The sequence below is a fragment of the Hippocampus zosterae genome, chromosome 8, assembly GCF_025434085.1.
Source record: "Hippocampus zosterae strain Florida chromosome 8, ASM2543408v3, whole genome shotgun sequence".
NCBI lineage: Eukaryota > Metazoa > Chordata > Actinopteri > Syngnathiformes > Syngnathidae > Hippocampus > Hippocampus zosterae.
Window position 1 is genome coordinate 5,367,837 of NC_067458.1, and position 13,392 is coordinate 5,381,228.

The following is a 13,392-nucleotide window of genomic DNA, read 5'->3' on the forward strand; positions in this document are numbered from 1 at the left end:
GTTGTCATAAGAAAAGTAGTACAGCATTTCCGGTATGCCAATACAAAAGAGCCGGGCTGCAAACAGACTTCTCGTTATGAAAGTAATCAGTCGTGACCTAATTTGGCAACACAGACAGCACCGCTGACATAATTACCTCAATGATTGATCAATATGAACTAGTCAGCAGGCAAAGAAAGAAAGAAAGAAAAACAAGAAACATGAAAAGAAGCCGGTATAAGTCCCGAGTGATTCATCACCTGAGGATAAAATACATAAATGTTTGATTTTTTTTTGTTTGTGCATGGTGTCAAACGACTTGCCCCACTTTGCAAACGCTGTCAAACGAGCAACAATAACAAAAAAATAATAATTAGCTAACGATGTCTGAAAAACACACCTTTCTGTACTTCAATTTTCACTTATGTATATTTAAATGCCAATAGATAACACGAGCGCAATGATCAGGATTTTTTTGAAGCCAACAACATCAAATAATTCTGTTAAATACGGCCACGCGTAGGGAATATTTTGCCTCTCCAAATCTGTTGCACTCACCATAAATGTTCCCGTTCCCTCATGTTGGCGCTCTCTCTCTTTTTATAAGAATATTTTATTTAATTGGTTGAATTTCATGCACTGCATGGTGACTTTGGTGAAATGTCGCATGTCAAGAAGTGCATTGCCCCATTTTACAAATCAAGGTTTCAACAGCAACAGCTGATTTTCAATTTGATGAAAATATGCAATGTTGAAAGATATTTACATTTCTCATGAAATGTGACAATAATAAAAACGCATCAAACAATAGTTATTCTGTCAGTCTTTTCATAAAAAGCCCAAGAGGTGTTCTGGTTCTTCTGTGACCCTCCCGCTGATGGGGAGTGAGAGGCCAAGGCCTTGCGTTGCTGGCACCCAAGCCACGGGAAACATACAGTCCAGATCACCAATATATTGAATTTGTGGAAGTTTCTTCATAATTTAAGCCATTGGGCACTTTCAACACATTGCAATATTACAACAAAATATGAATCTAATTTTTCTAATAATGTAGTGAATGTGTCCTCTCTGCTGCTCATTTAACAGTAAATCAACAAACTATCTTGACAGGTTAAAAATAAAACTATGTGACCTTAACTAATACATTTTCATGAAAGCAAATTAGTCCATTTTCTTGTATTTTTATTTTAAATGGGAACTTCCGAACTCCTCTTTGTAAATTTGAAATTCGGTGTTTCCCGTGGCTTGGGTGCCAGCAACGCAAGGCCTTGGCCTCTCACTCCCCATCAGCGGGAGGGTCACAGAAGAACCAGAACACCTTTTGGGCTTTTTATGAAAAGACTGACAGAGTAACTATTGTTTGTCCTTATTTGTCTCAAAGCCAAGGTGAATGGTTATGTCAGAATCCTAAAATGTATGTAACACCTACAAGTCTTTTGTTTGTTTTTTTCAAAGCTTATTTTAATTATGTGTTACATGTTGCTTTTGAAAAGGAAAAGAGACAATGAAAGAATTTTATCATGAGGTCACAATTGTAACAAAATAAATTAAACGCTGTTGCAATAATTTTCCATAGGGAAACATAAGCTGTCTGGAAGCATAAAAGGAGAACGATCACTTGCTCGAGCACAGCTTTGTATATTTTTTCATCCTGATAGGCTTTTTTTTTCAACACATACTGTATATTAATACATTAGACACTTTTAATATTTGCTGCATTTTTAGTCAAGCAAAAAAGGTACCCTTGAACATGGCCGTTGATGCAAAATCAATCAAGCAACTGTGAAACGCTGAAAGGGTTACGTTATTAAAAGTCTTCCTTCTCTGAAAATGTTGAATAAATGGGGCATGTTCTTCTGGGTTTGTATTTAAAATCCCGAAAACGATTTCATAGGTCTGCACACCTAAATGATAGTTATTATCATTCTGTCCTGAAAATGAAAGCGCAATAAACCGCTTGATAATTTCTGAATGCTTCAGTTATTAGCTACCCAGTTGGTCATTAAAGTATGCAAAAAATAAAAAATGAAAAAGTGGGATTGGACATGGGGGTTCACTTGAGGGTGCAGGTGTTTGCGCAGCAAATGAGGTCAAACATCGCTGGATTTCTATGTAATGATGAATTCACTTTCATCCAGTTCTTCCTCTGTGTCCTCCATATCATCCATGTTCTCTGCTGCTCTTTCAGCTCTCACTCTTTCACTTGTTGGGATGTAGTTGTCCTCAATGAAGCCATCGTCATCTTCAGCACTCACAGGATGATGACGGTTCATCTCACATTCCCCATGCATGTCAAAGCCCACCTCAAGACCTAGACACCATCATGAACATGTTTTTAGTCCTGCTAGACAAAGAAAACATATTGATATACTGGATGTGTTGGAGTACACAGTACATATGCAGTGATAATTTTACAGTTTACCGGCAGCGAGTCCCAGGGACTCGCTGATCAGAAAAGTATGAGTCCCATTATGCATTGTGAGAGTCCCAAATTTCGAATTCTGAAACGGTCTACTTATTCAATTGCATGTGATAGTAATACAAACAACAACATATACATACAATTATAAACAAATGCTGCAAAAATTTAAATAATTCAGTAGCAGGCCTGAGCATTTCTGAAATTCATGGTAACCGTTTTTCAGTTCCGTCGGAATGTTGGGTTCCGTAAACGTTCATCATGGGAACCCATTTTTCTATTTTGACTGATATTCAAAATCAAGAATTCCTGAAACTCAAAAGTATAATGTTTCAAGGGTAAATGTTTGAAAACGATGCATTAACAATGAGCATTACATCAGCAGCTGTGTACTCTAGGTTTATTCCAAAAAATAAATGGATCAAAAACTGGTGTACTCATGTGGCATCATCAGAGTATTTTTTTCCAATCTCACACGACAAAGATTAATTTACTGGTAATCATTAATACAGGTATGTATTGATGTGGCTTGACATCCTCTTCCCAAGACGATGCATCTGTACTCTATGATCAATTTGACAAAAGAATTTAACACACGTCATCATGAGTTCTACCAACAGTTAACATTAGCATTACTACACCTTATGACGAATGTTTTATTCATAAAGTTACCATGCTACAACCAGTAAATTATACAATAACCAATACTGTTTCATAATATTTTCCATAACGATTAGCCTACAAATCCAACTTGCCTCGTAATCGTGCCTCTCGTCGTATCTCGCTCTCATGTTCTGTGCATACAGCCCAGGTGAGTTTAGTGATACGCCCTTTGGACGATTCACACGAAAAATCAGACTGGCATTCCCATTTCATAAATGTCGTAATTAGTAGACCTTTGTGAGTTTTTTTCGCCGCCATCTCAAACTTTCCGCGCGATTGCTCAGTTTGCGGACTAAAATAGCAACCAGCATGCGCACATAACATTATCTGTTGAGTTCTCCCCCCCCCCCCCCCCCCCCCACTGAAAACAAAACGAAACGAAAGTAAATTAGAAGAAAGCCACTCACACACCACACCACAAACACACATACAAGCACAGTGAAATCGCGTCACACAGTCAACTCGTGTGCGGTGACTTTTATGGTTAAATATTTTTTCAGTACCGTTAAAATGACGCCAAGGAAACGACACGCTACAGGTAACAATTGTTACCGTTAAATCCTCAGGCTTGCCGTAATTTTTATTTGTTTGACTGAAAAATTTTCTTGCGCCCCAAAAACGCACATTATTTGGAACTGTGCGTCCCGTGGGAAAATTATGTGTCTAGGACGCGGGACCCAGATGTAACGAGATGACTGCATATGTATGATTGAATACTTTAAAATAACTCTTTTGTCAAGCCAAAGTTGGGGACTGAACCCACACTGCCTAGAGCAAAATCAGGCATTTGTACCACTGCAACATTTACTTCATTGTCTTTTTTTCTCTCTATCCATTTCTCATTTATCCTCATTAGGGTCACAGATGAGCTGGAGTCTGTCTCAGCTGACTGTGTGACTGGGTGGAAGGTAGAGTACAACCTAAACTGGTCCAGCTAACCACAGCATATTCTGTTATAGAATATAAATGTTATATTATATGATGTTGCAAGTGGCGTCATGGGGATTTTTCTTTTTTTGTTGTTGTTGTTTGTTATAAATTATCACATGGTTGTTTGATTTCTCAGAAAAAAACATATCAGAAAAGATTGTGCTGTCCAGCACAAAAACAACCCCCCGCCCAAAAAATCAATCCATTAATCAAATTTGTATTATATTATCTATTCATTAGAAAATGAATGGGTTGTTCTATTGTAAGTAATGACTGTCGTTCAGTAGTCTCAAGAAAAGACAGACTGCCTGATGTTTGTTTACTCTCAGTGAAGATTCATTTCTTGACTCCTAAAACACGAACAATATTGAATCATGAAGTTAAGTGGGTCGAGGACCAACCTGACTGCTCACACTGGCTGAGTGTGTCTGTCTCCCTCAACCGAGTGTGCCGATACCTTGCCAGGTAGCGCCGAACCGCTTGACACTTAGCCAATAGAGCCATTAGAATGAACATGGAGAGGGCGGTGGCCAGCACGGCTACCAGGAACTCCCACCTGTGAGAGGCGGTCTTTCTTGTGTCTGAGAAAGCAGAATCACATCTTTGCCATCAATGACAGCAGAGAGAAGTATACAGTTTAGTTTTAGAATGAGCCTAAATCAAAATTGCTTTAGAAATTTTGCAGATTTCCCTTACCATTTGGAACTAGTGTAGATGTGGGCAGTGTGCTTATATTTGCCCATGCGTCCATCTTTCTTTTGTTTTTCTTGGTTCTCTTGGGAAGTGTCCTTTCCTGTGTGACTCAATTTGCAGTTTCTTGAGCAAGACTTGCAGCTTTTAATCATGGGTCATATAGGTTTATCCCATGTATCTTCATGTTTCATTTGCTAGTCCCTTAATCTAGTCCAGTTTACAATAGCAATTATGGATCTGTTGCTGTAATTGCAGTTTTTAACAGGTCATACTCTCTTCCCTGGGATGCTGCATCTCATGGGGTCCTTCTCTCTTGGCCGGCAATTGTGTTGTATCCACAGAATGCCACTAGAGGGCAAGGTTGAATGTCAGAAAACTCTTCAGTGCCGTCGTGGAAAATTACCCACACCTGAGTGGTAGTCCTCATGTCAGTAAGATTGAGAGAGAAAAGATACATACACATACAATACATGGACATAAACCGTTATTATCCTCTTCATTTTATAAGTTTACAATGGCATTCTATAAAGATACATTTTCTTATAATCCTAGTAAATTATTTGTGACAGTTAATACATATTTTATTGTTCTGTGATGCAAAAACAACAAACAATTATTCTAAATGTCTCACGAGTAATTGTGTCATCATGAAATGGAGACATTGCATGTATTTCTGGAATCCAGAAATCCTAATTCATTTTGAGCTGTCAAGGGCTCCCCGAAGAAAAGAACCACAACAGGAAAAGTGTGTCGCAAAGTTGAAGTCTCTTATACTGTGGAACCCCCCTCCTAAGGTCTTGCTGACACTAAATACGAGCAAAACAACAACATTGTGTTGGTGTGAACAGATTTATTTTTTGGGGGAATCCGACAACACGGTAGACCAGAATGGTAAAAACTATGTATTTAATGTTACAGGTATCTTGATAGTGTCTAAACACCATCAAATACACTACCAGTAGCTAAACAATTATGTACACCTCAGGCTACTAAAAAAGAATACAGAGATTAGACTGTAAGGTTTAGACACTGTCAAGGAAGTAACATATTTTCAAGACTATTGAGCATACCTGATGAGGTGCACCCAATTTTTTTTAAAAAAGAAAGAAAATTCATAAGCCACAGGTGTCCATATGTCCCCGGTGTCCACGTTGTTACATGGAATAGTTACAAGAATGGTGTCCTGTACCCAAATCACTGTTATATTTCACTGTATTGTATCCATGTCCAAAAAGTAAAGTATTATCCACATCTTTCTCATTTATCGTAATGAAAAAATTACAGCTAACATTTACCTTCTAGCAGTTAATGATGTAATCAAAAGCAAATAAACAGGTCCAATTGTCAGCTGCATTCATTTTAAACTGTGACAAATCAGTTAATTGCTCTGTTGTGCATACAGCAGTGGTGTCAAACATACGGGCTGCAGGCCAGAACCGACCCCCAAGGAGGTTCAGTCAGGCCCACAGGATCATTTAAAAGTGAAAAAATGAAGACATGGAATGAATATTTTGAATAGGGTGCAATTCACGGAGTAGCCGCTAAACACTGTTTTGATCATAGTAGAAGCCAACATTGTTTTGATCAGAGAAGAAGACAATAGCAGTCTCAATGTGTCACTGAGACAGGCCCAACACAACAGACGCTAAACAAGGACATGTCAATACTTTATTCTTTACACATTTAATAGTGCTCTCCTCAGTTTGTTAGGTGTAGGCAGGGTTTAAGTTTAGATTTTATATGCACATGTGTAAATGGTTAAAAAAATTGCTTTCTTTATAAATCTCATTTAATCTTAAAGTGCATTACTATATTTTTCAATACCAATTACTTGTTATTAGCTTTGTGCCTTTGTACAACCAGTACATGTACATGTACCAGTACAACATGATAAAAGTAAATTGCATATTTGTCTAAGGAAATCTAAGGTGCTTCATGAAATGTTTTGTCAAAGATATTTTCATTAAATTTCAACATTTTCTGAATGTTCTTCTGCTTCTTTAGACCAAAACAAAGGAAAGACATATTCATTCATTCATTTTCTGATCCGCTTATCCTCACAAGGGTCGCGGGGGGTGTTGGAGCCTATCCCAGCTGTCTTCGGGCAGTACGCGGGGGACACACTGAACCGGTTGTCAGCCAATCGGAGGGCACACAGAGACGAACAACCCTCTGCGCTCACACTCCCACGAGGGAAAATTTTGAGTGTTCAATCAGTCTGCCATACATGTTTTGAAAACCCATGCAGGCCGGGGAAAATGAAAGACAGATTATTTTGGTTATTTATAGCAGAGTATGGTATAATTTTAATGGTCCGGCCCACTTGACATCTACCGAGGCCGTATGTGGCCCACAATGTGAAATGAATTTGACACCCCTGGCATAGAGGCTCACATGACTTTGGCAGACATCATAAGAACTGTTTGCTCCAAAATACTTTTGAAGTTGCAGAGATTACTGTACATTTTGCTGAACATGTGCACAAACTAAATCCAGCTACGACTACAGCCTCATCCTTTCCAACGAAGGAAACTCAAGAACTCTCTTCTCTGTCATGAACAAAATCCTCCACTCACCAAATCCTCTCTCCCTCCACCTGTACTCCACAGCAACCTGCAAATCCATAATGGAGTACTTCAATAACAAAATCCTTGAGATCCATCATGACCTCAATCAAAACCTGCCAGCTCCCTCCCCACCTGAATCTCCTTCTCCTTGTCATTTCTTCTCCAGTTTTGTTGCACCCACAACTGCTGAAATATCCAACTTCATACACAAATCCAAGCCCACCACTTGAACCCCTCCCTTCATCCCTCGTCAAATCCTGCCTCCCTTCCCTGCTTCCTCTCATATCTGCCATTATCCACTCCTCACTTTCTTCTGGAATTGTCCCATCACTTTTCAAAACTGCTGCTATTACCCCCATACTGAAAAAAAACAGCTCAGACCCCAATAACTTCGATAACCTCCGCCCCATCTCCAACCTTCCATTTATCTCCAAAATCCTTGAAAAAACTGTTGCTGCTCAACTTCACTCCCACCTATCCCTCCACTCTCTTTATGAACCTTTTCAGTCTGGTTTCCGCCCCCGCCACAGCACAGAGACTGCCCTAATCCAAATTGTAAATGATCTCCTCATAGCATCTGATTCTGGTTTAGTTTCCATCCTCATCTTCTTAGAACTGAGTGGCGCCTTCGACACCATATCTCACCCAATCCTCCTCAATAGATTTTCCTCCATTGGTCTCTTCCACACTCCCCTCAGTTGGTTCCACTCCTACCTCACCGGCTGCACTTTGTCCAGCTCAAATCCTTCTCTTCAAAGCTCTCCCCAGTCACCTCAGGTGTACCCTACTCTTGCATCTCCGAACTCAAAACATGGTTCACAACAAACTTTCTTAAATTAAATTCTAATAAAACTGAAATCCTCCTTCTTGGCACCAAATCCACTTTCTCTAAAGTAAACAGTTTCTCCCTCAACATTGACAGCTCCTGAGTGTCCCCCTCCCCTCAGGTTAAGAGTCTGGGCGTCATCCTTGATAGCATGCTCACCTTCCACTCACATATTAACACCATCACCCGCACTGCTTATTTCCACCTCCACAATAATAACAGACTTCAGCCTTCCCTCACCCATCGCACCAATGCTATTCTTCTCCACAGTCTTGTAACATCCCGCCTAGATTGCTTCAACGCTCTCCTTTTCGGCCTTCCTCAAAAGTCCCTCCATAAAATCCAGCTGGTTCAAAACACCTCTGCTCGCATCATTACAAAAACACCCTCCCAGCAGCACATCACCCCCATCCCTCAGCAGCTCCACTGGCTCCCTGTCCAATACCACATCAACTACAAACTGCTCCTATATACATACATGGCCATCCACAACCTGGCCCCTCCCTACCTGTCCGACCTTCTTCAGGTGCATACCCCACTCGCTCCCTCAGATCCTTGTTCCCCCTCCTCCTGTCAGTGTCCCCCTGCCTGCCTGACCTCCACGGGAGCCAGAGCCTTCAGTCGCTCTGCTCCAAAGCTCTGGCACAGTCTACCTCCGGACCTCCAAAATTGTACATCTCTCTCCACTTTCAAGTCCCGTTTAAAAACACACCTGTTTAGGACTGCCTACAACACTTAATTCTTCCATTTCCCATGATTTGCAATTTTATATCCTGGAAATGCGCTTTTAAATAAAATGAATTATTATTATTATTAAAATGGTTGATGGAAAATATTACTCAATGACGTTTGATACCCATGACAAAAGTAATATTAAAGTGGTAGTCGTGAAAACATCTTGAACAGGCTAACTTCTCCAGACTGCTCGTTACCATGTTACGATGGAGGAGCTAGCAGGCTATCCCTATGACCGCTCGTAAGTAAATACTTAGCTAATTTCCGTCAAGGAATCTCACAGCTTTACTATTTAAACACCATACTAACACTATCACTTAAATTTGTCACCTCGAAAAAAAAATTGCCATTGACATCGCATATCATCATATTAAACTTACAAACGTTTGTATGTGCACACACGTGTATATGCATGCGTGCATGTGTGTATGAGACGGGGATTCAGCCTAACTTATCATTTTAACCTTTCACTCGTAGTAAACAATAGTCATGTGGAAACTTTTGAGAAACTTAAGTACACATAATTGTATATACACACATTTATTTGATCACTTATTTTTTTGACATTTTAGCAGTCTTCGAGCAATCGCCTCTGCCATCAGCCATCTCTTCACCCTGTCATGATTCGGTTTATGGACCAACAGGTGGCACTGTAGGGCTCCCCCGGCAGCTGCACACCTGTTGGTCATAGGTACCGGTAATTAGGGCCTTAAAAGGACTCCCAGGCCGAACACTCAGTGTCGGTTCATTGTTTGCTCTTGCTACTGTCATGTTTGTTTGTTTGCCGCAATCAGTTTTTTTTCAGTCATGTTTTGGTTGTTGTTATGTTTTATCTTCAGTCATGATTTTTGTTTGCTACTTTGGACTTTTTTTGCTTAGGATTTAGTTTTCTGTGTTTTATCAATACACTTCTTCAAATACACCCTGCTCCTCCTGCCTGCTTTTTGGGGTCCACCCCGCAACGTGACACAACCCTTTGATTAGCTCACGAAGGGCAATATAAGTAGGGCTTGGCGATTATATGATTGAAAATCGTGATCTGGGACTTTTTTTCCTTCTTCATTTTTGTGATGTCACATGAGACGGTTTGTTAAAAAAAAATCATGCCGCATCATGCTAGTTCACGGGCTGTCTCTACCTCGCTACTTCCTCATATAAAACCAAGCCCTATCAGAATTGGGACACCCTGTCGTTTTCATGAATGCACATAGCCAAGTGCTAAATGGTGAGGGCTAAGGGCTAAAACCATGTGAAAAAAATTAGCAGTTAATTCTAAACATTTCCGATGGTCATATTTTGGAGTGCTCTGGAACCACAATTACTTTTCTGAAATTTAGCTAAACCAAGATGCCAATAAAATTAAAGCTGTCCGCAGTATGATGCAGAGACGTTCTACAGCAATGGCTGGAATGTTTTGCTGTGCCTAATGAGAGTCCTGGTGAGTTCAAGTTGTATTTGTCTATGAATGGCAATATTACTTTACAAAAACACTGTCACGGTTATGACTTGTGACAGTATCCTTCTCTCATTCATCAATAAATCTTTATTAAGCACCTTTTATGATGACATTTTGGTGTTTTGCCACATATTTGCATTCCCTTAAACGCTTTAGTTTTTAAAAAAAATTGTCACCTTTATTTATCCAAAAATTTTGCTTTGCTTCACTGGTATGTACTTGTAAAAGCATTCAATTGATCAACAAAATCACATTTGAAACTGACCCCCCCCACCCCCCCTCAGGATTGTAACAATGTTTTGTTTGTTTGTTCATAATATAATCTCATTAATATGTGTTTCCGTGGGATGGACGGGTTTGTGAAGAATATGTTATTTTCTGTGAGCACTTCTATTTACGCGTATGTGAAGGCAAGACTCTGTTAAGGAGAGAGAGAGAGAGAGAGAACGCGCATGGAAAAACAAACACGAGTTTACTGTCTTCTGTGATCCTTGGAAGATGTCACAGTGTATTGTTTTCAAATTATCATTTAGTGTAGCCTGGCACAAAGCTTGATAGCGCTACTGTGGCGCCGCATTGACCTCAATGAATCCCCAATATCTAATATCCTAACTATATTTCACATAAGTTCTAACACTTGGCAGACCACTTGAGCACATTAAACAGACTCGAGCAGCCACAAACACATTAAAGCTTACCAACTGTCTGTGGTTTGCCTGGAATGGTAAAATTATTTAACTAGATTTTTTTTTTTATAAGTGCGGTATTGTTTGTTTTGTTTTTTAAACTTAATTTATAGCACGATAGGATGCAACCATTGTGTCTTGAAAAAAGGAGGCTCGGAGTGGGAGTAAATTCTACAATATGCGAAACATACCAGGAAGAAATTTTTGGCATCTGGGGTAGAAAGGTATTGGTGAAGCTGGCAGCAGCCACCTATTGCCACCCTTTAAAAAAGCCTATGATTTTATCTCCTTTTTTTACAAGTACTATGTATCGCTCTCAATCTCTAGGCGACAACAGTGACCTGGCCTCACATTTGAGAGCCTTTTCCTTTTTGTCTTCCCCAGCCATTTTCTTTGGTAAGCTTGGAGACAAATCAACAAGGGTACATTTATCTCTTCCTGTTCTGTCCACCCAAAAGCAAAGCACAAAAAGATCCACACTAAGAATTACAAGACTTGAAGCTATAGGACCTGCACCCTAAGAGAAAAGTCGTCAGAGGTGGCTTTTGGCAATGTACGATACAAGTATGTGAAAGAACCTACATTTGTGTGTTTGCATATCATGCATTAGCTTGTTATAAGTAGGTTGGGAGTCATTTTGGTGCCACTAATTATGGCTGGAGGGTTTGAAATATTCGGTATGCAATCGCGCTGCATTAAACATCACTTTAAGATTCTGCTAACTGTGTTGGAAATCTTTTGGACTCTGTACTGCTCTATTGTTCCAAATATAATGGCAGTTGCAAGTGCATTTGATAACTAACAAAAATGCTTCAAGAGTCATATACTGGAACTCAAAATAGACTCTTTCGTTCTTTCCCTCTTCTGCAGCTGCAGTTATACATCTTCATAAATCACAGCTAATCCAGCCCCCAGTTGACCCTCACCCTAAAACCTCACAGAGCAACAAACAAGACTCCCCATAGCCCCTCTTATCCTATTGCCAAGTTGCATTTTCATCCTGTTTGAAATCTGAAAAGGAGTTGGAAAGCACCATTGTTTTTCAAGGACAATACCACACAGCCAAGTTCAACAACAGGATCCTCTTGTTTGCTGTTGTGATGCTTTTTCTTCTTACAAATAAAATGAAAACACACATTTGGTTTGATTTAAAATGGAGCTGAAAATGAGTTTTAAAGACCACCTCACCAACTGACATTTTAGTCACCAGCAGATTCATTGAAGCAACTTGAATGACGCAAAGTCTCTCCTGCCAGAGGGATCATTGAAAACACCACCTTGTATGTCCTGCATGATAACCAAATACAACAATGGTTGTGTTAGTTCAGTTTCAGTACCTGTATGGTTTGGTTACCTTTAATTTTGTGAGAACGAGTGCATGATTCAGTATTGTTCAGAGTATTAACAATAAAAGGCGAATGTCAGCATGTCAAGTCAACATTGTCCTTTTGCCATCGGTTAACAATGTATTCGATTTAAAAGTAGCACAAAACAGATGACTACTTTCTACATGAAGTGAATTGTAGAGAGCGGACTTTGAATGTATGCAAGTAATAATAGACACATCAGATCAACCAAACTGGCATTACTTGATGGCATATCCATCATAAATAACTCATTAAACACCAGAAAACAACAATGAGCAATCAAGGCAACAGATAAAATTCAGAGGCTTTCAATACCTGATCACCAGCAACTCCGCTATGCACTTTATAGAGTTTACGTGCTGTACATTGGCTCTCAGGTTTCATATTCACTCCATGTGTCTATTTGTAAAACTGAAACGTATTGTGCAAAGGTTGAAGGAGGCGTGTGCTGCAGCTACTTCCCTGATTAATGAACAACTTGGACACTAAAGTGTGCTCCCTCCCACCTAGTGTTTGTGCTCCTTTCAATGTAGTCTGCGCTGATGGGTAGATGATGAAAAAGTTTGTGGACACCTCATCATTACACCTTCACAAAATGGAAATACAGTATTCATTCATTCATCTTCCGAACCGCTTGATCCTCACTAGGGTCGAGGGGGGTGCTGGAGCATATCCCAGCTGTCTCCGGGCAGTAGGCGGGGGACACCCTGAATCGGTTGCCAGCCAATCACAGGGCACACAGAGACTAACAACCATCCACAGCCTGCCACGCATGTTTTTTGGAATGTGGGAGGAAACCGGAGCACCCGGAGAAAACCCACGCAGACCCAGGGAGAACATGCAAACCCCACATAGGGAGGCCGGAGCTGGAATCGAACCCGGTACCTCTGCACTGTGAAGCCAACGTGCTAACCACTGGACTACAACGGCCGCCCGGAAATACAGTAGATGAAACAAATATTGCGCTGCCCCCCTGACCTGTGATTGCCCACGAGCCCAGGATGTACGTCACCTTTCATCCAAGGTCAGCTGGGATCAGCTCTAGCTTCCCACAACCCTGAACAGTTTAAA

At 40.2% G+C, this 13,392-nt stretch overlaps 1 protein-coding gene across 1 annotated transcript; it reads right to left on the reverse strand.

Moving 5' to 3' along the window:
* Nucleotides 1–1,419: 1,419 nt before the first annotated feature.
* c8h1orf210 (chromosome 8 C1orf210 homolog) lies at nucleotides 1,420–12,780 on the reverse strand. The gene is made up of 4 exons (XM_052073515.1): nucleotides 12,637–12,780; nucleotides 4,688–5,093; nucleotides 4,393–4,572; nucleotides 1,420–2,290 (listed from the first exon to the last, which is right to left on the reverse strand). Exons 2-4 carry the CDS (start codon nucleotides 4,740–4,742, stop codon nucleotides 2,088–2,090), a joined length of 438 nt encoding a protein of 145 aa, XP_051929475.1. The 5' UTR covers nucleotides 4,743–5,093; nucleotides 12,637–12,780; the 3' UTR covers nucleotides 1,420–2,087.
* Nucleotides 12,781–13,392: the final 612 nt, after the last annotated feature.